Below are 26059 nucleotides of genomic sequence, written 5' to 3' on the forward strand. Positions count from 1 at the left end.
GTTCTTGAGTGAGCAGTAAATCGTTGACCATCACTAATACAGTTATAATCTGGCTACTCCGTTTGGAAAGCCTTTTCCATGGAAATACAGCATCTTCATGGTTGCTGCTGACGTTTTCCGTGAAAAATGTGCTGGCAAAGAGGGCTAAACTGCAGCTTTGCCCTCCATGTTGGAGATTTGACACATTTCCAGTAACCCTGAGGTGTTGATGTAGGCATCCCTGACCAAAGGGGCAAGAGGTTGGAGTAGAAATTCTGAAACGTGGGAGAGGGCAAGAGGCATCTCGCTGTTCAGCAGAGATCAGGCCAACAGATAAAGGAGCAGTGCTAGCAACCAACTTTACAGCATTCTTTTAGCTATGACTGAACTTTGAAGGGTGGTGGCAAAAATCAGAAGAATCCTGGGTTATTGGTAAGGAAATGCTAATTCCCCTAGGGTAAGCAGCAAAAATCTGGCTATTGACTGCAGCTCTGTGTTGAAACTTTTTTTTTCTCAAATTGCTTAAGATCAAGAGCTGTGAACTATTGAACAATGAAAAAAAATAAATTCCAAACTCCTCGTTTTAGAAACAAAATGCTGCATAGTTCTTCCAGCCACGTCAGCTCCTTGCTATGACAGCTATCTCATCCTGTTGGCAAGTTCACATATCTGGAACTGCCCCTGATCCTAACTGCAGCTGAAAACTGTAAACAAACATGAAGACAGGATTTAGACCTTTAGCTTGCTCCAGATGGGCCTCCAGGTATGAGGATCTGGGCTGGGTGGGATTCGCTTGTGTGAGTATAAAACAAAATTGCCTGTATGCTGTTGCCAAGGAAATGCCGTCCTGCTTCCTACAGTTCTGTGCAGTGGGGACCTCCAACAAGGTTTTTGGCGGGTTCTGCCATGTGCCTGTGTGCCCTGTCTGTTGGAAACAGCATAAAGTAATGTAGACTCTGTCCCGTCGTTTCTCATGAAATGTCTTGCATGATGAGAACATAACGGCTGAAGACTATGTGACAGGCTACCATGGGAATGAAACTGGTTAGCAAAGCCCCTAGGCAGCTCCATGCAGCTGCTGGAGTGGAGAATACATCTGGCAGCACAGAGAACTAGTGAGAGCCAGCTATTTTGGAAGGGCAAGTAAGTAAAGCAGATTTAACTCAAAAGGAAGTCCCATCCTTTCCCATCTCATGGAGAGCTTCCCCTTTTAGAAATATTTTAGGCCTTTTATTTGTACATGACTTTAATCCCTTTCTCCTTGTTTCCTAGATCATGATTGAGTTTTGTCCTGGCGGAGCAGTGGATGCCATCATGCTAGGTGAGTGCAGCAAATTGTTTTGACTAGAGGCAGATAACTCGGCACCCCACAAACTGCAGGGAAGTTCCTACCTCCTTGCATAAAGCTCCTCTGCTTTTCTTATCAGCAGACTTCCCATCCTCCTGCAACTCCTAGCGTGTGGCTTGCTGCAAATCTCCTGTCAGGTTATACTTTTCTGTATAACTTCTACCAGAACCCCTGCTGCAACCTTAACAGTGGAGCAGCTACTTCTCTTCCATTGCTTGTGCATTGTTCACATTTAACCTGAAGGTGTGGTTACCTCTATGCATCCCCTTAGCGCAGGGGTGGGCAAACTACGTGGACCAGATATGACCCACAAACGGATTTTATCTGACCTGCGGCAGGTCCTTTGGTTCCACCCAGCCCAGACACAGGGGGTAGCTGGGACCATAACATATGTAGCCAGTCCGTCCCTCTGCCCCCAGGCACACAGCAGAGCTGGAGCAGTAGCCAGACTCGCTTCCCAGCAGCTGCAGCTCCTTCTGGCTGCTGCTGCTGCCAGGCCTGGCCCCGTTGCATTGTATCCAATGCTGGGGGCAGGACCTGCATGGTCAGGGAAGATGGGATTGAGCCACAGGCAGCTAGAGAGCAATGTTTGGGTGCAGGATGGGCAGGTGGGGCCAGGACCATGGGGAGCTAACAATGTGGGTCTGAGGTCCTGGGGCAGAGCCATGATCTGCTCCCTGCCTGGCCCTGTGACAGTGGGGTAAGGGAGGATGCTGTCCTGGCCTGTGACAGCTCACCCCAAGTCCCTATTCAGGGCCCTCAGGCCCAAATAATTGCCCCACCCTGCCTTAGCTCCTTCTGTTTCATTCTGTAGTCTAAATCAGGGCTGTCCAACTGGTGACCTGTAAGCAGTTAACATGTGGCCTTTGCGGCCACTTCTCGCACTGTTGACTTATGCCAGGGATAGGGAGGCTGCACGCAGCCAGCAGTATCCAGGGGTTAGAGGGGGGCACCCCTGCAGCATGTGGCCCCCATGTAATGCAGCGCCTGGCCAAAGTGGGACAGCCCTGGTGGGACTATTACTGAGACTGGCAAACAGCCAGGCAAAGAGGGAAATCAGTGTCTGAGCTTTATGGCACTCCAAATGCTTCTCTGCCTCTGGCAAGTCTTTTGTGGGGCTCCATTTATGCCACAGGCTGACCTGTACACTTGGCTATGGAAATCCTTTAGTGTATAAAAGTGAAAATAAAGGACCTAGGCAATTAAATCTGACTGTCAGTGACAAGGATTCTCTCAAGTCTCCACTGGACCACCTCTTGCACATGGTCTCAGCAGTCCCTTTTAAAGAGCAAGTAAAGAGCAAACTGAGACTTGTTTTAATTCCAGGAATCTTCTTCTCCCTCCAAGTTGTGATTCTCTCTACCTAAGGAGAGTTGGCCTTGAAAGTAGGTTGATGTTGGCTAGAGCAATGCAATGCTTCCTAGCATCCACTGTTGGTGTCGCAGCCCCATTGCTACTGAGCACCATACAACTGTGTTTGAGGACGCAGGCCCTCCCATAGAGTCAACAGTAGCATGTCTGGGCTCTGCCCACCCGGAGACTGTGGGGCCAGGTGAGATGTGTGGCATGGGTCAGTCTTTCCCTTGGCTTTTTTGGAATGCCATGAAGATCCAGCTGCTTCTCTCTCACAAAGGTCCTAAGTCAAGAGTTGTCACGTCCAGGTCCAAGAGGCCAAATCAGAAACACAATTAGTTAACTGTGGTGTCCTGCAGCAATGTCCAAGCTACTACACATAACAGTTATCATGGTGTCCTGGTGATTTCTTCTTCACTATAAAGCAACTGTCATGGTGCTGGGGGAGGAAGCGGGCTTGTTATGATTGAGCTGTAAATGGTAGGTGGCAGTCCAGCACAGGTATCGTTACCATCAAGGGACATCAGGTCCTGAAACTCGACACTTCTGCTCAGTTGGGCAAGATATCATATCTTTGGTAAGAAATTCCTACCTTTAGAAAGGGCTGATTTAAAATGGGTGTAACAAGCCAAACTGTCAAGCCGTAGAAGCCAATGGCTGTCAAAGCTCACAATCTTCCAGTTCTTTGGCTGCTAAAATAGGGAAATAATAGGCAGTGGGGCATCAGAAAAGTCTACAGTCCATATTGATAAATCAGTCCCAGCGATGTGTGATTTAGAGTTACTAAACAGTAAAGCAGGTCTGAAGAGTGGCGGGGGGGAAGGGTGAAAGTCGCAGCAATTTGCATTTTCTTTTGAAATGATGTCTCTTTACAAATCTTCTGCCCAGCTGTACATTTAAAAGCCTTGCTTTTGCCAGAAACTCTGCTGAAGGGAACTGAAAATCATCAGCTTTCCTAACGCAAGTGAGATCACTGTAGGGAGGAGGGGGAGGTGGGAAGGCAGGGAGAGAAACAAACAGAATGGCTGAACCAGCATCTTTCCCTGATTCTGCGATTAAGTTCTTTGCTTTGAATGAATGGCTGTCCTACTTACCGTAAGCTCACTGTAGTCCTTTAGTCTCTTCCTCCTTTCATGCACAACAGGTTATTCTGGCTACTCGGACCACATCTGATCTGGTTCCTGCGTTGTTCGGTGGCCACAAAGGGAGGATTTGGTACGTGAGCTGGGTGGGGAGAGGAGGGCAGAGGCTTACCTCTTCTCAGTGTTGTGAGATGTTGCCTTGAGCGAAGGTCATAGAGTGAGGATGATCTCCTTGTGGGAGATCACAGGAGCCTAACTTTGGTTCTCAGTCTTCCCGGCAAGTTGTAGGAATACAGGGTACCAAAACTGGGTAGCTAACATATACTAACTGTCTGCAGGCCTTTTGTCACTGGCACCCCACAACTCTTCTGTGTCCCTATGTGCCCCCTCTGGGGGGAGCTTTATCAAGACCCTGCTTGGGGCAGGGATTTCAGTTGGCCTTTCCTTAAGCTAGGTCTATACTGCACTTTTGCAGACATCCAAGTTTCATTTTGAGTGTGAAAAGAATTGTGCATCTAACAACCATAACCATTAAGCCTGTGTGAGTAGGCAGCTATTCAATCCAGCTTTGGATCCAGCTGCTTTGGATGCCAGTGATCTGATCCACAGCTCCGGATCAGGTTCCCACTTGATCCGGCCGAAGTGGCTCTGAAGCTTTGGAGCCACCTCGGCGATCCGGCCATAGGGTATAATGGGGAATCAATGAAATATCTATAACGTTGTTGTTTTTTGTTTGATTTGGATAAAACGTGCAGGGGTGGTAGCCTCTGCTGAAAGAATGAAGCCTGCCAAGTTTCAAGAAGATCGGTGCAGGGGTTCGGGGGGAACGGCACCTCAAGTTGCTGACAGACAAAACTTGTGCCATGAGTGACACTGTGTTAGGGCGCAGCGGGGTGAAATCTGCAAGCATGGTAGCGCCGTGAAGCCTGCCAGCTGTCGGGGAGATCAGTCCAGGGGTTCTGAGTTCTGGGGCCCCGCACCCCTAGCTGCTGACAGCCAAAACTCGTGCTATAGGTGGTTGTGCAACTGACTGTCTCCCTCTTGGGGCAGTTGATTGTCTATATTGATTATTTCCTCTCCTTAGTCTGTGGTTTTGTAGGTGTTAGTTGTTGTTAACTGATTGTTAGCTAGCTACTGTGTATTGAGCTGGTCCCTGAGTGAATTGTGATTGATTGGTAACTGGTAACACAGTAGCTTAGCAGCCAGGCCTGCAGTAGTGTTCCCCCCCTCCGCCCCCGCCAGACAAACACAGTTGCATGAGCACCCACGTCTTGGGTTTTACCTGTCAGCAGCGAGAGGAGAGAAGCCCTGCACCTATGTCCTTGACAGCTGCCAGGCATTGTGGCCTCAGCAGGGGCTACCATCCCTGCAGCTTTTGCCCTGCAGCGCCTTAACACACACAGTGTCGCCCATGTCATGAGTTTTGTTTGTCCACAGCTTGAGGTGTAGTTCCTTCCGAACCCCTGCACCAATCTTCTTGAAACTTGGCAGGCTTTGTGGCCTCACTAAGGGCCACCACTCCTGCAGTTTTTACCCTCATGTGATGTAACACATACACGTGACAGGAGTTTTGCTTTCAAGAACTTGGGGTGCAGTTCCCCCTGAACCGCTGTACCCATCTTCTTGAAACTTGGCAGACTTCATGCACATAGCAGAGACTACAATCCGTGAAAATTCCATCCAAATCAGACAAAAGACAACAGAGTTATAGATATTTCATTGTTTCCCTATGATACCCTATGGCCGGATCTCCGAAGCGGCTCCGAACCACTTTGATCCGGACATGCTGCTTTGGACGCTGAAGTGTCCGAAGCTTCTCCAGATCCAAAGCTCTGTCTGAAGTCTCACACAAGCCGTAATGCACAGATTGGTAAGATCAGTCTATGGTGAGAGGGGATCTGATAGAGTGTGGGGTTTCTAAGCACTGCTGTAATACAAATAATGGACTGTACCCAGTTTTGGATATTAGCTACTCTCATTACTCCTCTATGACTGAGCTGCTTGCTTAAAGGCCATTCTTTAAGGGTGATCTTGTGCAGTACTGGTTAATACAGTTCTGAAGACGCTTGAATTTCTACCAATTAATTGCAGAATAGTACAGTAAAAGACATGGAGCAGTGCATTACTTAGTAAAGTGTCTATCTGAGATGGGTGTAGGGTATTAAATCCAGATCCCACTTCCTCAAAGTGTGCATAGAAACAGTATTGAGCAGGATTGAGGAATCCAGAGCCCCTGCAAATTTCATCCATATCAGAACAAAACAACAAAGTTATAGGTATTTCACTGATTCTTCATTATATGCTATGGCCAGATCTCCGAGGCGGCTCTGAACTGCTTCGGAAAGCCTAATGAAGCCAGCACTTCAATCTGGATATGCTGCTTTGGACTCTGAAGCATCCTAAGCATGGTCCAAAGCCTTGCACAGCCCTAATAACCATGCTTGCAAAAATCCCTGTGTGGACATCACTTAAACCAACAGAAAACTTTTGGTAGAGCTTGTGGTTGGGGAGACAGTTTAATTACACTGGCAAAAGAAGAAAAGCTGGGATAAGCTGAGTGTCATGTTGTTTCCTCCCCCATGCTAGTATAGCCTTTAGCCCCAGAGAGTGGAAGAGGGCAAACCAATGCTGATTTTTGCCTCTTGCAGGCAGAATTTAAGTCTATTGTCTTCAAGGTGCTCCAAAAATAAGTACTCCCATCCAGTGCTTTACAGGGAGGGAAGGGAATCAGCATCTCAGTCAGGAGTCTGAGAAATTTTCATATCATGTTCACTGCTCCAGTGCCACATGACCCACAGCTCTGTCTGAGGGGTGCTAATCGAACACCAGTTCAGGAGACGTGGAAGTATTGAACTGCAAGTGCCCCCTCTGGGAACAAGCTTTCCAAATTGCATGAGGCCAGTGACCTCTCTCACTGATCTGACACACATGTGGTGCCTACAGTCTGTTGTACAGCCTTGGGATTTCAGGCTGTATTTGTTGCTCTTGTGTAGTCATGTTTGGGAACCATTCTAATCTGCACTTGGTTTACCTGGTGGGTTTTCCTTAGAGTTGGATCGAGGCCTGACAGAACCCCAGATTCAAGTGATTTGCCGCCAGATGTTGGAGGCCCTAATCTACCTCCATGGTAAAAGGATCATCCACCGTGACTTGAAGGCAGGCAACGTGCTCCTGACCCAGGATGGCGACATCAAACTTGGTGAGCTTCTTAGCCCAAGAAAAACCAGCATGTCCTTGCATGAAAACGGGTGCTGGGATGTCATGGAAAGGATGGGTGTGTATCAGCGGTCTGTTCCATATGTGCTCGGTGCGTTGTGTGATTTGGTGTGGTTTACACCCGCTGCGAGTAGCTTTACTTCACGTCTGACTGGTTTGTATTAAACATATGGCAACTGTACACAGCTGTCTGATAAGCCGCATGCACAAGAGCCCTGGCTGTCAGCTGTGTAAAAGCAAAACTTCAGGTTGACATTCTCTCAAGGGAAAAATATTCCTCCACGGTTGGCAGAGCAGAGTTTTATAAGGGTGTTTCATCCTCCAGCACTGCTTGACATCTCATAAAGCAGAGGTGTCAAACTCGCTTGGCTCCATGTGCTGGATCTGGACTGCAGGACTTCCTGTGGGCTGGACAGCCTGCAAGCAGCACCCGTGACATTCCCGCTACCGCCAGAGCCGTTATTTCAGGGCGACTCTGGAACCCAGAACTTCACATCATTGCTGCTCATCTCTTCTTTTCTCTTGCCACCAGTTTTAGTCACTCCTGGGTTTGGTGGCAAATAAGGTGAGCAAGAGGGATGGAGAGTAACACTGAACCCCCTGGGTTCTGGAGCTGCGCTGAAACAGCAGCTCCAGTAGCTGCAGAGATTAAGACCTCTGTGGAGGGGCTCGGGCAGCCACGGTGACAAGCCCACAGGCTGAACCTGGCCTGCAGAGGTGGGTGGTCCAGCCCCAGGGGCCAGACTGGGCTCACAGGCTGTTTGACGCTCCCCACCCTTAAACTATTGGCTAATGAAAAAAGAGAAACTTGTTGTCACTGTGCAAAACACAAGTTTGGAAGGTAAAATATGCTGTGAGAGTAGGTGACCCGTGTAATCTGGGGTGTTGTCTTAATAGTTGCCAGGACTGACATATGGGTTTTTTTTACCACCTACTGGCATGAATGAGGAGAAGAGAAGGATGTGTTTAGAAGGAGCAAGAATGTTGCTGCCTGAGTAATGGATGCTGAAGACTGCCCCAGCTACTGGCCTCTGGCTCAGCCTTGAGAAGCCTGCTGCCCTGTATAGATAGGCTTCCTTAGCCTGATGCTCAGCAAATGTGGGGTGGGAATGAGGAAGCAGAATGCACACTTTCTTTCCCATCAGATCTCTTTCTCCACGGGGAATTCCCAGTGTAAGATTGCCCAGCTTACGCCTTCAGGAAATTGCTTCAGCATGCTTTCCTCCTGAGTGTCACAACATGCCCGCTTGCTGAGAACAGTTACTTGGGATCAGGCAGTGGCTTCAGAGTATGTGCTCTGAACTGATAAATGTACTCTAGGTAGTGCTGATACATGCATAAAAACCACGGGATTGTCTTGATGCTGTGCAATGTGGTTACAAAGTGGAGAGGGAGTAGTTGTCTCATGTCTCAGGCACCTCTTCTTCCTGAAGGCTCTTCTGCTGTCTAGTTACTCTGGTTACAGCAGGAATTTTGCAGTTAATTTAATTGCTTGGTTTCTGTTTCATTTCACATCTTAGAGTAGGTGTGCCTGGAAATTGCCATCTGGGTGTGGAATAAATTCTATGCCCAGCAAAGATGCACAGTGTGTGTGCGTGTGTGTGTGTGTGTGTGTGTGTGTGTGTGTGTGTGTGTATAATACAGATGCCCTTCAGAAGAAGAATATTAGGACTGGTGAAGTCTGTCACATTCGGTGGTGGAGGCTGGAGTAATTCTTCTACTCAGGCCAGATTCAACAAAAGAAGTGCCTTGCCAGCATGCTGTAACTCTGGCCTGAATTGACCTCCATATCTGACCCATCCAAAAGATGAGCGAGTAAATCCAGTCCCTTCAGCCCACATAGCATTGGGCATCTCTACTGAGGGTGTCAATAGGGGTAGTAATACCAATAGGTGGGACTGTGTGGAACAGGACTGAGAAACACTCGCATCTTGGCATGTAGACCAGTGAACTGGCTCTTAGCATTTTTTATCTCAAGTAGCACTCCAAATAGTGTCACTTGGAGACTTTTCAAGTGGTCCATTGTGGAGCTGCCCTTTCATGGCCCATTACATGTACACTTGCTAGAGCTGTGAAAGGCCTAGTCCTGATAACAGTACCATGAACATGGAATATGTGATGTCCTTGGTCTCATGGATGGAAGTAAATGGCCCTTACAACACATATGTGCCTGGGTTCCTTTCATTCCCAATACCTGGTTTAGAGGGAAAAAAGCATATTGTCGCACTCTTAAACTTGCTTGAACTGAGTGTTCTAGCTGGCACTCATGATTCTGAAAGGCTTTTTGGTTCCTTTGGAGCCTCTAATGCAATTAAACTGTTTGCAGCTGACTTTGGCGTTTCTGCCAGAAACATGAAGACTTTGCAGAAACGAGATTCCTTCATCGGGACCCCTTACTGGTGAGTGAACTGGCTTGATAAGCAGCTTTTCCAGAGGTACAGTAGGAGCCATGGGTACTGAAAATCAGGCCAGAAGACTGTTGTGTAGCACTGTTGTACAGGGGACAAGGATGTGGTGGTACTCGGGGTCTGTTTCCATGTTGCCTTATTATGAGTGGATGGACGATTGTAACGTACATTCAGAAGCTTCATAAAAAAATCCTGTCCAATGCCCTGCAGGCGTTGAAGGATTTCCACGTAAGAGGGCAGCAAGGAATTTAGCGAGGCAGCTGAAGAGGCAAGTCTTGAGACCTCGTTGGCTTGGAGGGGCATTTAGATGATGAACATACTGTACGTCCTGAACCTTGGAAGAAGGTGGTATCTGGGGACATGCATCTGTGTAGTCTGCCATCTATCTCCCCTTCTTACCCCCACTCCCACACTATTTAAAGCAATTCTAAGTTGCATAGGAACAACAACTCGCTTCAGGAATTTAATCCCAGTTGCTGAAGGAATGGCCTTAGTGAGCATTAATTTATTGTCTATAGCAGCATCCACACCAGATGTCAACGGCCTGGAGGTTTACACAAGCTGCCTAGGCCGTCTCGGCTGATCAAGGAAGGGGGAGGGAGGAGAGAATATAAAGGCATGAAAAAATCTAGGGTGAGATGCTGCTTCCCTGTCTCTTAGCTAGCTAGGAAGTCCTTTTTTCAGATGAATGTGCAGTACAGCAGATAAATGGGCTGGTTGAAATATTGTATTGTGTCATTGTGTGCAGCTGCGATTTTCTTCAAACATGTTTCTGGTGGTAGCAAGAAGCCTAATGGACACTCCCCCCGCCGCCTTGTTCTCTTCCCTGCAGGATGGCTCCCGAAGTGGTAATGTGTGAGACCATGAAAGACACTCCCTACGATTATAAAGCTGATATCTGGTCCCTGGGTATAACGCTGATAGAAATGGCTCAGATAGAGCCTCCTCACCATGAGCTCAACCCCATGAGAGTCCTACTGAAGATTGCCAAGTCTGACCCTCCCACACTCAACTGCCCTTCTAAGTGGTAAGAAGATAGTCTGTTAATGAGCACAGGCAAAAGCTTGGAAGCTCTTTCCCAATGACATATTTGCATATTTGTATTTTTATGCTATAGAATCCTTCCCAAAAATAAATCTATATAGCAAAGCCTGGAATACAAATAGCTTCCAGTGATATGGCATTTGGAGGAAAGAGAAGTCCAGGCTTGTGTAACATTGCTGTTTGACTTGAGCCATTGACCTGGAATTTTAATATCACTCCTCTGCACAGCTCTACTGGCGACCTCGCTGTGAGTTCCAGCCCCAGGGGCTCCTTCCCACTTGACTGCTCTAAAGACAGTGTATTCAGCTTTCTGAAGGAGAGGGTTTATGGTATAGCTGCTGTAGCTACACTGGCCACTCCATTGCTCCTTCAGTTCAGGAGTGGCATGGGCAGTAGCTTTCTGATACCGCATTTGTACAGGGTTGCGGTGGCTGCAGTGGGATCTTGCAATACAGTGACCCTTCTTAAAGGCATGAGAAACAAAATTGAGGATTTTTGCACTAGAAGATGAGCGGCCCTTTTAGTCTTAGTACAAATTTACCATGAGGCACAATTATTCTCCTAGAATTTGAGGGAAATATGTCATCCTTTTAGAACAAATCCAAATGATTCTTTCTTTCCCCCCCCTTCACCCCCCCACTCTAAAATCTCACATAATCTTGAATAGCTGCATATAGGGGGAGCACTGAATTAGTTTGGATAATCAAAGGGATTTTCATTGTCATAGGTCTGAGTTCTGACAAGCTAAAACCCTCCCATGAAGCATTCTCTTGGATTGGCAACACAGAAAAAACCCAGATAAACTGAGGAACAGGCCTGCCTCAGAGTATTTGCAGCTATTGTGTTGATCAGATGTCTTGCACAGCTTTGGATATTGGGTGTTTCAGCAAGTCTTGTGGCTCTCTCTTAAATTAGGAGAGTCAAAAGGAAGGGTCTCCGGCATCCTAGCTGTTAGGCAGTGCCAGCACTAGGCCTTGTGTCATGTTGAGTAACCCCAAGCACCCCTTTGTGATCTGTCTAGCCTTGGCTCCATGACAGGAGTTGGGATTGAGTGGCAGCCTAGGATTTGCTCCTGCCAGCTGGTACCACTGGGATTAAGGGAAAATCCAATTCTCCAATTAGCCAGATCCCTTGTTCTTTTCTCCTTTTAAAAAATCAGCCTCTCACTGCATTTCCTCCAAGGTGGATGAAATGCTGATTGTGCACAGAGACAGTTCAGGCTACAGTTTGGGATGAGCGAGAGAACAGATAGAAACACTGCAGCCCATTGGGACTTGATCTTTCTTCCCCTGTTCTGAGCTCCTTGCCAGTGACTGTGTGCATTTAAAGGTCCCTAGAGTTCAGAGACTTCCTGAAGACTGCCCTCGATAAGAACCCTGAGACTCGGCCAAGTGCAGCACAGCTACTGGAGGTAGGTGGACATTCTCAAGGGCTTTGAACCCTTCAGATCTGCGTTATTTTTATGTTAAGCTTGTCATGAAGCCCCCAAGCACCTAATAGGAAGTATCTGAATAATCTGTGCATGTCTCAAACATATGGGGAAGCTTTAAGGCAAACATATGGCTTCTCTGTAAGCCTGTAGTTCATTTGTGCATCTCCAGAGTCCTTTGCTTTGCTGGTGATGGCCTCCCTGGATGTTCCTAATCTCATTCTCTATTAGGAAAGTGCACTTTGGGAACTTTCATTTTCTAAATAATTATGGTAATCCTATTCCTGCTAAAGCCCGTAGCAAAACTGATCTTGACTTCAGTAACTGCTCTGATTTCTAAGGTAGCAACCAGCATAGCTTGCTCCAAGTTAATTCATCCTCTTCCTTCCCCCAAAATTGTAAAGTGCGTTCTCCTGCCTATTAAAACACTCTGAGTATTGACAGCACATTTGCCATGTGCTACCCACCCTGCCTGGTGGTCGGTGGGGCATCTTGTTTGACCTCAGAGCGTTCTGTTTTGTGTGCAACACAAATAATAGCTTAATCGCTCCTCCTTTGGAAAATGGATCTGGCCTAGTAGCCAGAGTGGAGATCTTGGATATAGATGGTAAAGAAACGTGCTTGCCTGTGGCTTGCCACTTCAAAAAGTTCACAGCGAGTGAATGTTTACCTTAGTCAATAACAGGAAGTAGACAATGCGCTCAGCAAACCAGAGGGACTCCCCAGCCTCTTGATGAAGCTTAACACAAATATATTGCTCTGTGTGCTGGGAGATCTGACCCCAATTTCAGTTGCACATTCCTCTGCTCTGTTTGCACATATGGATCCCAAGGATTTTGCTCCTCCCTTCAGCTGACAGGGAGAGCTCAGCTCCCACCCCTGAGTCAGTAAGTGTCAAGGAGAGGAGCTCTTAAACTATGGTGTCTGCAGCAAAAGCCTCTTGTTTAAATGCAGCTGTCGCTTTGTTTGGTAAATGTTGATACTGTGCGGAGCAGGGCTGCTCCATGTTTAGAGCATATGCTTGCATGAGCCATCGCTTGACCTCGGCACGTCTCTCGTGCGCACATTTTTTTTAGTGTACAGAACTGAGTTCAGATCAATGCAAAGGTCTGGATTTAAGCCCACAAGTACAAAGAGGCTCAACTCAAGGCAGAAACCATGTCCTTGACTGTGAGGCTCTTGGATTGCTCAAGGGATATGTGAGACTCTTTTTGAGCGCATTGAGCTTATTTAAGTGTGGGGAAGCTAGTAAAGGCCAGACCTGGGTTTTTACAGTTGCTTGAAAATGAAAAATACTTTCTGCCTGCCCCAGGGCTATTAAAAAGATTTAACGGGCATCAAGTCTGCTCGCCCCAGTGTGTTCTGATAAGGCCTGTCCTAAGCGGGGCTGTCTCTAACACACACACATTTGGGTCTTTAGCATCCCTTTGTGAAAAAAGTTACTAGCAACCGAGATCTGCGTGGGCTGGTGGCAGAGGCAAAGGCTGAAGTGATGGAGGAAATTGAAGACAATCGGGAGGAAGGAGAAGAGGATGACTCATCAGAACCTGCATCTGTAAGTCACGATCATGCCCTCTCCCACCCCTTTTCCATGTGCCTCTTAATTTTCTTTGAGGGTGGAAAGTTCCTCTAGCTGGAGATTGAGGCGGCTCTGGAAAAAGGACCTGGAAGCTTTCTGGTTTTAAAGGGGTGACTTTGTTTTAATCTTCTCTCTCCCAGACTCCCTTGCGGGGAAGGCTGCTGCCTTTGTTAGTCCCATTCAGGTGGACAGGAAGGCAGCTCCTTGAGTCAGGAGGGGCCACGGCTCCTTGCGCACCAAGGGTGCTGGAAAACAATGCAGCTAGGAGGCCAGGCTTTCCCTTCAGAGGAAGAAGCCACAGCGTTTTGCTGCTTTTGGCAAAGCTGGATTCCCAGCAGCACGGCAGCCCTGTTAGACTGGCTGACAAGTTCCAAGGTCAGTGAAGGCTTTTTCCATGACTGACCCCCAGCTCAGTGCAATGGCAACCATGCTGCCTTCATGGGTCAGTGGAGGCTGCAGTGACAGCCCGTCCCTGTGAGGCCAGTGTGTTCATGTCCTGGCTCTGTTTTGCTAGCAGCGGTAGGTTCTGGCTGCTGCTGGAATATTTATGGTGGTGTTGGTTCCTCGACGTGAGCATGGGACTGAGAGGAAGTGGCAAGCTACGACTCAGAACAGGGACTAAAACAGTCTGGCCCGCCGGGTGAACTGGTGGTCCATATCCTGTGTGTAAGGAAGTGCCAGCCTCCGCCCTTTGTGGGTCTGAACTCGACAAGAGGAAACCATGTTGGAGGCAGTTTCACTGAACCCAGACCCAAGGGAAGAGTAGTCAGCATCTTTCCACTCCTGTTGGTTTAAGGAGCCTTGTCTGCGTATGAAGTGGGCCAGGGCTGCCAAGAAGAGGGTGAACAATAAGGGCACGATGTGGGCTGGGAGGTTGGGATGGAGACAGCAGGGTAATGGACATTGGCAAAGCTGTCTCTGATGCCACTGTTTAAGGGCCCTGGAAATAGGCCAGAGTGAGGCCTCTGGGAAGCTTTGCTGTGCAGTATCGCCAGTGAGTGTCAGGATTCTCTGGATCCAAGCAAGAGATTCAGCTCCCACAGTGCAACTGCTATCAAAATCCCTCCCTGCTGCAAAGGGGGAAGCTATTAAAACCTGGCAGTGTTTGCCAAGGGTAGACAGAATTGACAGCCTGGGCTCAATACAGCATCCTTAGAAATCTCCCAGGCAGACCTGCAAGGACTTCAGTACCCCAGAGGCCCCCCCCAGCTAAACACATCACTCAAGGGTTTTCAGAACCGCTTGTTGATTGCTTCTTTGTTAGTGCACCTGTCCCCAGGAAGGCAAGTGGGAATACTGCTTTCACATCCTGCAACAGCTTTCTGAAACAGAGACCACTTAGTATAGCATTCCTTGCATCAAAAAGGCTTTGATAATGGAGAGTGCAGAGTGGATGAGGGGTACAATACTGCTACATGCCTTGCCCTTTGCTATTCCCAGAGCTTTTTTAGGTGAAAGAGAGATCAGGTCTCCCACCTTGGGGAGTGAATTCCTATCAGAGGCAAAAAAGAGGTGCCAACCCTCTGTCCTAAAACACTGGTAAAGCTATTTAGTGAGGGGATCTCCCCAAGTGCTGGTTACTCTGGGGTTCTAAAGAGTATTGCATGTTTGAGCTCTGAAAAGCACTGAGGCCAAAACAGGACGTGCAGTTCTAGATCCAGGCAGTTCTAGATCCAGGCAGTCTGGGTGCTCTGTGCTCACTGAGCCCAGGCTTGCAGCATCACCCTCACAGCTCAATCCAAGCCTCTGCCTGTGGATCCTGTTTTCTGGACCACAGTGGGTCAGCATTCACCCTAACACTTTGCTAGAATGGGAGGAGAGGGGAGGGTAGAGCAGCTTTCCTGCATAGCCCCACTCTGCCAGGTCACACCCGCTGGGCTGCGGAGGCGGCAGGGCAGGGAGCCTGCAGCAGGCAGCCCAGCCCCACCCCTCCCTGTGCACAGATCTGGGGGCATGGGTACCCCCTGCCATCCTGGGAGTGCATGCAGCAGCAGGGAGCTGGCCTCACCTCCCTGCCCTCTGGACGAGCCTCCCCCACCAGGGCCCTGCAGCCGCACATTGCAGCCCTGGGCTCCAAGCCGCACGCACCCCCCGGTTGGGCAGCAGCCCCAGCCCTGGCTACAGGGGCCTGAAACCTTCCCCCCTCATTCCCCCCCCACCCCCCCAACCTAGAGGAGCAGCTCTCCTGGCGGCCAAGTGCGTATACATGCACACGGGGCTCCCCATCTGAATGCCCTCCTCCTGCTCCCTCCCAGCCCATTGCAGGCTGGAACTCTGCAGCCTGCAGACAGTAAAATCTGCAGGTTTCTCTGGTAAAGGGGAAGATCCTTGTTTTTCTCTGTTTTCCCATGGGAAACAGAAAACCCAGATCCTTGGTCATTACATAATTCTGTGCCTATGTCTCTCCCTCTTCCCCTTTGTAAAGATGAGAAAATAACGGTCTCTGTTCTCTGTCCTTTTAGCCCCATGGTACTCACAAGCGAGACCCCTCTGAGGTGAGCCAGCTGAGTTTTGAGGGAGAGAAACGCCCAGAATCGCTAGTGATGAATGGACCCAACTTACCTGTGGAGCCAACCCAGGATGCTGTTGATGGACAAAGTGACAAGATCTCTGACGAAGGGATTAGCAGTGACAATGACAAGCCAGAGAGTGAGAACTCTATGAAAACCATCAATAGCTCTGACTCTTCTGAGATGGAGGATGGGAAAACTATTCCCAGCCCACAGGGAAAACCAGGCACTTCTCCCCAGTCAGGACTGTTAGACATTGAGGTTAGTTCAGCAGCAGAGAGAAACCAAAGCAACCAGCTGGAACCAGCAAACCAAGAGTGCAAGAGTGCTGGGGACCATCCAGAAAGCAGCCACCTGGAAAACCTTGCTGAGGAAAGATTTGCTAATGGGAGTCTGGATTCTCCCACTCAGTTTGCCAGCAACCAATCCAAGAGGGACTCCGATTCTGGCAGCACTTCTGCTTCAGAAAGCATGGACCTCACCATCTCTCTGTCTGGTGACCTGTCCCTCAATAGGGAGAGTGGGTCTGGATCCATGTCGCTGAAGGTAAGGATGGGTAGTCATGGTAGTGGGGGAGCATAGGTGCAGCTGAGCATTCAGATGTTGATATCAGGAGACTTGTACTCTTTCCTAAAAGACTTATTTGAATCCTTCCAGACAGACAGTCAGTCTTCTTTCTTTATAGTCCTAGTACACTTCTCCAAGGATTTTCTTCTGGAAGCTTGATGGGTCTTGAGCCAGGGAAGAAAAAATGGGTTGTCTCTGGTACATGATGTTCCATATCCCTTGGGGATGATGGTGGAGGACAGTGCAGAGCGCTTTATAGGTGGATAGTCCAAGAACAATTATCTTGAATTGGCAAACTCTGCAACAAGGTTCAGCAAGTTGTTATTCCAGCAGAGGGGAATGCAGTTAGACAAGGCAAATAGAAAATCTCATCAAATTATCCGCCATTCCCATTTTCAGGTTCATGGCCTTGTAATTAAAAACAAGGCCAGAGAATGCTGGTCTCTCTCCAGCACTTTCAACAGTGGATGATGTATCAGGAAGCGGTTATGTATGGTGTATAATGATTATGAAGTTGTGGTATGAGGCAGTACATATTTAGTTAGCATGGGCAGGCCTTCTCAGGGTGGCCACTGTACACTGCATGCTCTTGGCAGTTCCAGGCTCCAATCGACTGAAATCTAGTGAAGGTTTTACTTCCTGCAGCTAACTTAGGTCTTTGATAAAAGCAGTGGGAAACCTGAGGCTGCGAGGACTGCTCCCACCCATGCCCTTGCATCAGCATAAGAGTCTGAACAAGCCACAGTGTGAAAAGTAAAAAACTCTTTCCGTCAGCACTGTACTGATATGAGGATACAACTTAATTTGGTTGTAGTCGCTTATGATTCTTCAAATATGCTGTGCTTTGGGTCTGGCTTGTGTCAGGTTAAACAGTGATTTGATCTAAGATCTCCCAGTCATCTTGGCTTTAGCTAGGGTTTTATGGAGGCTGGTGGGAATGTTTGCAAATCTGAGCAGGAAAGGTCAATATTGCTTTGATTGAAGAGGCAAAATAAATGAAGTGACATATTCACTGAGCCCCGAAAGGAGAAATAAGGCACTGCACGACTGGGAGAGCCAGAGATGTGTGTGTACTGTACAAGATCTGTATCTAATTGTCTCTGCGTGTGATGGTTTCCAGGCACAGGAACATGCCCAAATAGCATTCATAACAGAATTCCTTCCCCAGCTCCTCTCTCGCTGTGAGAACAGTAATTGGCATCTCCCTGGGGAGCCCACCGCTCATACAAACCTACTAATGTGGGGAGACTGCTCTTGTGTAGCAGTCTCATCCCTTCTAGCCAGTCTTTCTATAATAATCACCTATTTACAGAGGCCAGCCAAAGACTTTTACTAGGCCACATGTGTTAGCACTCTGCCGAATTGTTTCTCTGGAAGGGGAAATGAGCACCACCTTTTGGGTGTTTTTTCCGGGAGCAAGGAACAAAAAAAAAAAAAGAGGCTGTGGTTCTGTTACAGCAGGAGGGAGCTAATCTGTGCTAGCCCGAGATCCTGCTCAGAGCAAAGAGGTCATCTTTGGATCCCCTGCTGTGTTCAACAGGAAGCAGCAACCTGGTTTGAAAGGTCACCAGGAAGGTAGCTTCTGATTTTAGTCCTCTCCAAAACGCATGCTGGGGACTGGAGCACATCTCTAGTGAGTGGATCTGTCCTGAGGTCCTGGACATCCCTTTATGTAGTCTCAGAGCTAACCATAGGGCAGCCTTGTTATATAGTCAGGCCCTACACACACATCAGTCCTCACTGGAGTCGAATAGTGTGGCATTAATCCACATCTGTAAAATATGACAAATTAGGTCTTCAGATGAAGTGACTTGTCCAACCCAGGGTGGGAGGAGAAGGGAAGTGGGGGGCTGAGATCCGTGTCTTAGCCAAAGTGTAAGTCTCGTTTTCCTGCCTCTTAGCCAGTGTGATCAAATCTTACTGACACTGTTGCCTAGAAAAGAAGCTGCTTTCCTGGGAGCCTTTCAGATGGGGTTACTGCTTCTCAGGGAACACTGAGCTGGATCCAGAGGCCTTGCCAGGCACTAGCCAGGACTTGTGTTTGTTCAGAGGGCGCTCTCGGGATGATTTTGAAGTAGTTGCTTCCAGCTGTAGTAGAACCACAGTCTCTCTTCTCTCCCTGCAAAAAAAAACAAAGCACTCACTTTTCCTTTCAAGGAAACAATTAGGGAGAATGCTAACACATGTGGTCTGCAGAAGTCTTTGGCTGACTTCTCTAAGTAGCTGTTTATTAGAGGACGATGGCTTAAAGGGCAAGGGTATCTAATCTACCATTGTATAGAAAATTCTGCCTTTGATCTGGTTATACTATTAACAAACTCAAGTGCACTTGTTAGTAGCGTGTGTAACAGTTCGGCCGTGAAAGCAGAGCCCACACTAAATTTCCTCTCTGTGTCATTCCTGCGACTTAACATTGACTTTGGTCCCCTCTAGACAGAGGTCTGTGTGCTGAATTCCCTCCCTTCTATCTGGCGGGACCGCCCCCACCTTCGGCGGTGGGGAGGGGATGTGGGGCATCAGCGCTCTGCTGGTTGATGTGGATTCTGGCGAGTCTTGAGGTTTCCCGGGCCTCCTGTTCATGCTTTTGGGAAGTAGCTGTGCTTGTCTGTTTGTCTCGGACTGACCAGGTGCAGGAGGGAGCTGAGAGAAAACAGGGACCTTTCTGGCTGCTGCTCCTCATCCACTTACATGCACCATAGAAATGGTTTCACAGGTTTCCTGTCTGTGTCAGTAGGAGGGGCTGTATGTGCATTGTACAGAACTAAGAGCTTTGCTTGAATGAAGATTAGCATCTATCTAACTTAGGGTGTGAATTGAAACTTGTGCGGCTGCCTCTGTGACAGGCTGAGCTGATAAGGCTGTTTCTAGTTAGGGAAGCCCAAACACATTCCAGTACAAGTCCCTGGTTTCAATTGCTTATAACAACAATTCTTAACCTCCTTAGACTCAAGGCATCCCTTGGGAAATGCCAGCTCTTAATTGTCAATGGTTTTTTGACTACAGAAAAATAATAGGGCAATTCTTCTGTTGCAAAGAGCTCAGAAAGATCGCTGGAGGTTGGAATGGTTTTAATGCTGTGGATTCCTATATTAAATCTCTGGGCACATCCAGACAAGTACGCACATGCAGTATGCGGTGCTGCAGATCCATCTGCAGCATCTCACCCCTCATGCGCCACACATGCAGGCATTTCCTGGCCTGCTAATTTGCAGTGCAGGCATTTTTTTCTGACACTGGGAGATCTCAGCATCAAAAAAACCCACAGAGGAAAAAAGCAGGGCAGCGGGCGGCAGCATGCACCACCTGAAACCAGAGCCTGGCTGGCCAGAGCCACACTCCAGCTGCCAGACAGATCCCTACTGCCGGATCACTGCTGCCAGAGCCCTGGGAAGCCCCCAGGACCACAGGTAAGGCTGCTGGGGTCAGCCCAGGTGCTGGCCCAGCCTCCCTACCCCACCTGGGATAACTTGCCGTGCCAGAGCTCACATACCTGGGTGTTCCCCAGGGACAAATAGCAGCAGCACATATTGTGGCACTGCTGTTTGTCCCCAGGGAAACACACGTGCGCACTCATCTAGACACACCCTCTGAGTTTGTCTTGTGAATCATGTTTGCACACCTAAGAGTGCTAACATTGTGTGGCACTCTGGAAAGAATGCCAAGGCACCCAAGCTGACAGTGGCACCTTGCTTGAGAATCACCAGCTTATAGCATGCTCCAACTTTGACCTTTTGGGGAAGAAGTTTTCTAGAGAAGCCATCTTTGGAAAACTTTTCAGCAAACAATGTTTGCCTTTCTTGGAAAGATTAGACATCAGTGAACTTGTACAAGGAAGATGCTTCCACTTTGCCTTACAGAGGTGGTGCGAAAATAAGTTTACTGCTATTTTTGAAGCACTTGGGTAGCGTAGTGATGAGAGCCATAGAACTCCCTGCGAGGAAATTAATGCTTCAGTCGTGAAGGCAGTTTGAACTGTGTGTAGTAAATAAGGCCTAGGCCCACTCGCTCAGCAACAAGAAAGTTAACATCTAATAGCTGCTCATTAATTGTGCACTGAGACAGGCATGCTGTGAGAAATTAATAGCTATTCCTACAATTAAAGATAGTATCATGTTGTATATGCCGAAAGGAGCTAAATTAAGTTTGCACAGGCAGCCTGGCATTGCTTAACTTTTGTACAGTTGTCTTTGCAATATACATGTTAATTCAAGACTACTTAGGTTTTTAAATGCTGGGGAAAGGAGCACTATCTCTCACTGTTAGCTTGCTGAGTCCTTCCTTAAGTTAAACCAGACTGAGCTGGTCTTATACAAAGGGGTCCACTCAGGCTTTCGCAGCACCCGTTTATATTTGGTGTAAAAACAGCTGTAAGTTACACTGCGAAGCTCTCCTGCCCACACGAGCCTCAAGTTCCCTGGTTCTGACTGGTCCCTTTGTTGCTGAATTTAGCCACCAGCACTTCCTGGGCACGCTAAGCGCTCAGCTTTGCTGGTTCACTGGAATCTCTTGCAACCTCCTCTAATGCTAGAGTAATTCTTGCCAGGAAGGCAAGAGAAGCAACTCCCTGCAGTTCGTATCTGCTCCCCCCCACCCCCCTCTTCAGCTCTTCCTTCTACCTGTAGGGCCAATATCAGAAATGTTGCATGACTTGTCACTTCTTTACCTCACTCTTCCAAAGGAAATTTAATTATGAGGCCCTATCCTCCATGTCTCCCTGCCTAACAGCATGCTCATAATCTCCAGAGGAACAGATGGTAACTAAAGTTGGCAGCATGGCTGAGGAAGAGTGCAAACAGCTTTTGGCACTTGTCCCTACCACTGCTAGTGAAAATGGACCTGGGATTCGCTCATTAGTTTCATGTTCTCTAAGCAGCTGATGATCAGCAAAGTAATAACAAGAGAAAGAGAGAGGGGCACCACATTCTGGGCCATGGTGGCGTCTCTTGGCTCAGCTCAAAATTTAGACCCTAATTCAGAAGGTGCTCAGCACTCCCTCTGCTCTTGCTTTCTTTACTGTGAGCTGCAGCAGCTGATGGTGAAAGACTGAGAGCTGTTTAAAAGGGAGTATGTTACAAAAATGATGTTCATAGATTCCTAGATGTGATTCAGAGTTGCCTTGATGTTGTTCATCAGCTTCCTGTATGGCTAGGCAGGCAGGTGAGGTTTCCTAGTCAGGGCATTGCTTTTCTTTCATCTCTTTTAAGCGTTGCTTTTATTAAGAGGATAACAAACTCATCCTAATGTGACCAGAGCTGATTCTGCTCTCTCAAATGAGAGAGCACTGTTTGAACTTGCAGGTGAACTGAGGTAATGCTAGAAACCCGCTGTTGAGTTCTGGTGGATGCAGTGGTTTTTGTGTACACTGCTGGAGGGCTGACATTTCTGTCCTTAAAAATGCTAATAGAATGATTTTGAGCATTCTGGCTGCTGTGCTCAGCTGTCAGAAAGGCCCCAGGAACAGCCATCACTGCCAGTGTGTGATAAGCCTAGCACTGCACTTTATGGCCCATTTTCTCTCCTTCTGAACATCAGGACGCGAGGATGCACAACAAGACACTGAAGCGGACCCGGAAATTTGTGGTGGATGGAGTGGAAGTGAGTGTCACCACCTCAAAGATCATCAGTGAGGATGAGAAGAAAGATGAAGAAATGCGATTCCTCAGGCAAGTTGGAGGGTGGCCGTTGGACAGGTGGGAGGGTTGGCTTAGCCAGTGCGGAGGGCGAGTGATGGAGTGCAGACCCTCTGCCTCTGCACACACCTGGGGGAGACTTTAACGCTCCATCAGGCAACCTCTGTGAAACGTTGGTGAGCTCGTTCTAGCTCACTTTGAGCAACTGTCTCCAAAGCCCGGACCTCCTCCTTAGTTCCCTTGTTGGCAGCACCAGGAGAGGCAGGAGCTCCATGTGATGCACAAATTTAGCTTCTCTCTCCCATAATAAATTCAGAGCTGAGGCTTAGTGGGGGTGCTCTGTGGAGGAAGTCCGTTTCACTGCTGGCTTCCTAAGTCTGTCCTGCGGCCAAATTTACTCCTGTTTCTAGAGCTGTCAATCCAACACATCAGCTCGGCTAAAATAACTTAATCGAACCTCAAAAGGAGCTCCTCTTCTGCTATTTTGTCTGCTCAGACTTTAGTCAGCAAAAGGCCAAGATGAGCTATAGACTCAGATGCTCACTTAGTATTCAGCATGCTCAGCCTCTCTGAAAGTTTTATGATTCCATTATTTTTTTATAGCCTTCAAACCTCTAGGATCTTTAACATGGGCAGAAGAGGCTGTTTCTAACTTCATTATTAGTAGCAGCCACAGTGAAATGAAACGGTCATAAAAATTATTGGGTCTGATTCTTTGTTACAGGCTTCCCATATACTGCTTTAAAGAATGCCCTGAGAATGTAACCTACACAGAGGTTTAGTCATGCCAGTCTGTTCATTCTCCGAAACAAGAAATAAATAGCTGGAGCAAAGTGTTCGTTACCTGTTCTCCGAGTATGGACGGACAAAACAATTATACTGAGTTAAGGCAGGAGAGGGGCTTGTCGTGTATCACACTGATCCATTGCAACTGTTTCATTTGTCTGTTTTATCCCATGGTAAATGAAAGCTAAACCATGGTAATTTAGTAGTTGTTTCATTAGAGGTAGACCGCTCTAGCTTGGTTTCTGCTTGCTGCTGGATAGAGTGAACAGTCTAAACAGTTGCAGCGAATCAATTTGATGGGCAGCAAGTCTACCCCCATGCCCTCCAGTTTAGGACTGCTTTGTCCAGAGGCTGTGGGAAGCCTAGCATAATTTAGAGCCACCTCAGGGGCTTGTACCAAGCAGTGCCATGAACACTGCAGAATAGAAAGGTGACTTTAGGCCACCCTTGCCCCAGGCTCAGAAACGGAGTAATTGAGAATTGGGCCCCTCTTTTACTAACTGGCTCACTCCACCTATGCAACAGATAGATGGGGAAGAGGCCGAAAATCTTCAGCTTTCTGCACCAAAATGTGTTTGAGGAAGGCTGCAATTCAACATGAGCTGACCTAGCAGCTTTACTCATTTTCCTTGCACCTTTTTTTCCACCTGAGGATTTCAGATCAGTTATTTCCTGCTATTTGTTAGAACATACCAAGGTACTGCTTTTTTTTTGTTAAGGCCGCAGTGAAGAGGAGCTGGCCTTTTGGGCCAGTTGACTTAATGGAGCAAGAGTTTGTTTTGATACAGGAAATTGCTCTAAAGTGGCTTTCCCAGTAGAGCACCAGGCGTCTGTATGCGTGTGTTACACTGAAGCATGAAACATTCAGGCACAGTAGTGAAAGTCCCAGTGCATATTTCACATGTAAAGCTTTGGATTTTTTTTCTTTTTCCTTTTTCAATTTCCAACCAAGCCAGATTGTAACCTTGGAAAGTGAGCATTGATGTGCCTCTGAAACCAGGCCAAGACTGCATGCTTGTTAGATGCAAAGGCAGATGACTTGTCCAGAGATGTGTTACAGCTCCTTGATACACAGGCAGACTCTGGGAAGATCTCTTCGTCCTGCTACCAGGTTTTATCATAGAGAAGTAGGGTTGGAAGGGCCCTCCATTGGTCCGACCGCCTGCCGGAGGCAGAGTCATTCCTGGGAATGAAGGCAGTCCTTGAACTTGAACAGTCGTAGCTCATGCTGAACTCTATTTTAAAGACCAGTTTAAATTAAACTGGACAGGATGTAGTAGGCTTCATCTTTCCTGCTGGCTAGGAGAAGGTTGTGCCAACACTATAATGATGTCATGAGTTTTACCTCGCTACTTTTCAAATGTCCCAAGCAGTATGGTTCCCATTTACTGTTTTGCTGGTGGGTAGGTCTCACTAGCACAAACTGACGTTCTGGTACCTGTTAATGTTGTTAAAATTTCTCCTTCCTATAAACAGAGAACAGCAATACAACCCTGGGAGCAATCACTCAGTCTGCATCTACCCTGCTCCCCACGTTCAAAGCAGTAACAGTTGAACATTAGGAGGTGACAGAGTGCTTTCTGTTTCCTGCCCATTCATTGATGCCATTTCTGCTCCCATGTTACTTCACTTACAAATGCTGCCTGCCCTGATGAGGGACCCAACCTTGAATTTTACTTTTTATTTTCTCCTCCTTAAAACCTTTAGGCGCCAGGAATTGCGAGAGCTGCGTCTCCTTCAGAAAGAGGAGCACAGGAGCCAGGCCCAGATAAACAGCAAACACCAACTGCAAATGGAGCAAATGCTGAGGCGCTTTGAGCAAGAAACAACGGTATGTGGGAAGGAGGAAATAAAATACCCTGACTGGTTGGGACTTCTCCCTTCCAGCTCATCAGCAGAGAGTGAGAGAGTTCAGGAACTCACAACATGTGCTGAATAGCTTGGCTAACCGGCCTGCACCACATGCCAAACACTTGCTTGCTCCCCAGAAGTAAAGCTGGCTGCATTTTCAGGGATATTTTGAGAGGGTGCAACAATCCAGGAGACCCTGGAGGAACCATCCTCCTTAAGGATGCGTCAGAGCCCATTAACACTATTTCTAAAACTTCCTTATATACCTCAAAGGAGCATGCCCTCCTCCAGAAATAAATTGGAGATGCTGGGCCAAACTCCACGTTCCACCCACAGCCAGCTTGTGTGCTGTAGTGTCAGAGCAGAGCCAGCTGGTATGTCTCTGGCTATAGATAGAACGAAGGTGAATTGTGGCTTTAGAGGCTTTTTTATAAAGAAGTCCCTTTTTAAGAAAACAAGAAAACAAAACCCCCCCACCTTTTTGGGACCCAGCAATGAAGTGTCTCCTGTTTCAAGCAGTGTGTATAGCTGGCAACTCCAGTGTCCTACCTGGAGGGCAAGAGGCATAACTGCATGTGTGTTTCTCTTAAATTTTTAAATCTTGCCCTGACCACACAGCATTTGTGGACCACACGGCATTTGTGGACCCTGCTGTTAAAAGCAGTTATTGCTTGCTAAGATTTGTCCATGTTATGGTGTGAGGTGCAAGAAAGGGATGTGCTTCCCCTACAGTTTTTCTGAGGCACTTAGCAATCAACCCACATCCCACAGCTGCCTGCATTCCTGCTGACACTGGCGTTATGCTGATATGGCTCAGAAGTAAGGAGAGGGCAGATATGTGGGTGTCCCCAGAGTGCCTTCTACAGTATTTAAATGTCTTTCACTTGCAAGCCTAAGCCTATGTATTGAGCTTCTAGAAGCACTAAACTCTACCCCAGGATGTTAGATACCGGATGTATATCAAGATGTGAAATTCATCTGCTGATCTGTCAGAGTCCAGAGCTGGCTCAGACTGAGGTGCTTTGGCAGGAGTGGACATGAAGTTGGCACAGTATACGTTCACATTAGCTTTGGCTTTGCCCTGTCCACCAGCTTGTGCTTGCATGCACCAAGCCTGTAAATGCAATGGTGAGGCTGCTCTGAGACCACCTTCATAGATTCATAGATGCTAGGGTCGGAAGGGACCTCAATGGATCATCGAGTCCAACCCCCTGCATAAGCAGGAAAGAGTGCTGGGCCTACATTACCCCAGCTAGATACACATCCAACCTTCTCTT

General features: G+C 47.8%; 1 protein-coding gene across 3 annotated transcripts in view; it reads left to right on the forward strand.

Annotated features, from left to right (window-relative positions):
• The window catches only part of STK10 (serine/threonine kinase 10), a 77797-nt gene that overhangs the window by 42684 nt on the left and 9054 nt on the right, over window positions 1-26059 (forward strand). For 2 of the 3 annotated variants that reach the window (XM_019534944.1, XM_019534946.1), the window contains 9 exons: window positions 1252-1300; window positions 6812-6961; window positions 9305-9377; window positions 10219-10413; window positions 11760-11841; window positions 13280-13414; window positions 15901-16494; window positions 22048-22178; window positions 24639-24762. In XM_019534944.1, coding sequence (XP_019390489.1) covers window positions 1252-1300; window positions 6812-6961; window positions 9305-9377; window positions 10219-10413; window positions 11760-11841; window positions 13280-13414; window positions 15901-16494; window positions 22048-22178; window positions 24639-24762 — 1533 coding nt within the window. Of the gene's footprint in view, window positions 1-694; window positions 743-1251; window positions 1301-6811; window positions 6962-9304; window positions 9378-10218; window positions 10414-11759; window positions 11842-13279; window positions 13415-15900; window positions 16495-22047; window positions 22179-24638; window positions 24763-26059 lie in introns of those variants that run through there. The other variant, XM_019534945.1, reaches the window with a different exon arrangement.

Source organism: Crocodylus porosus, unplaced genomic scaffold (genome assembly GCF_001723895.1).
Source record: "Crocodylus porosus isolate Cpor-Errol unplaced genomic scaffold, CroPor_comp1, whole genome shotgun sequence".
In the NCBI taxonomy this organism is placed as follows: Eukaryota; Metazoa; Chordata; order Crocodylia; family Crocodylidae; genus Crocodylus; species Crocodylus porosus.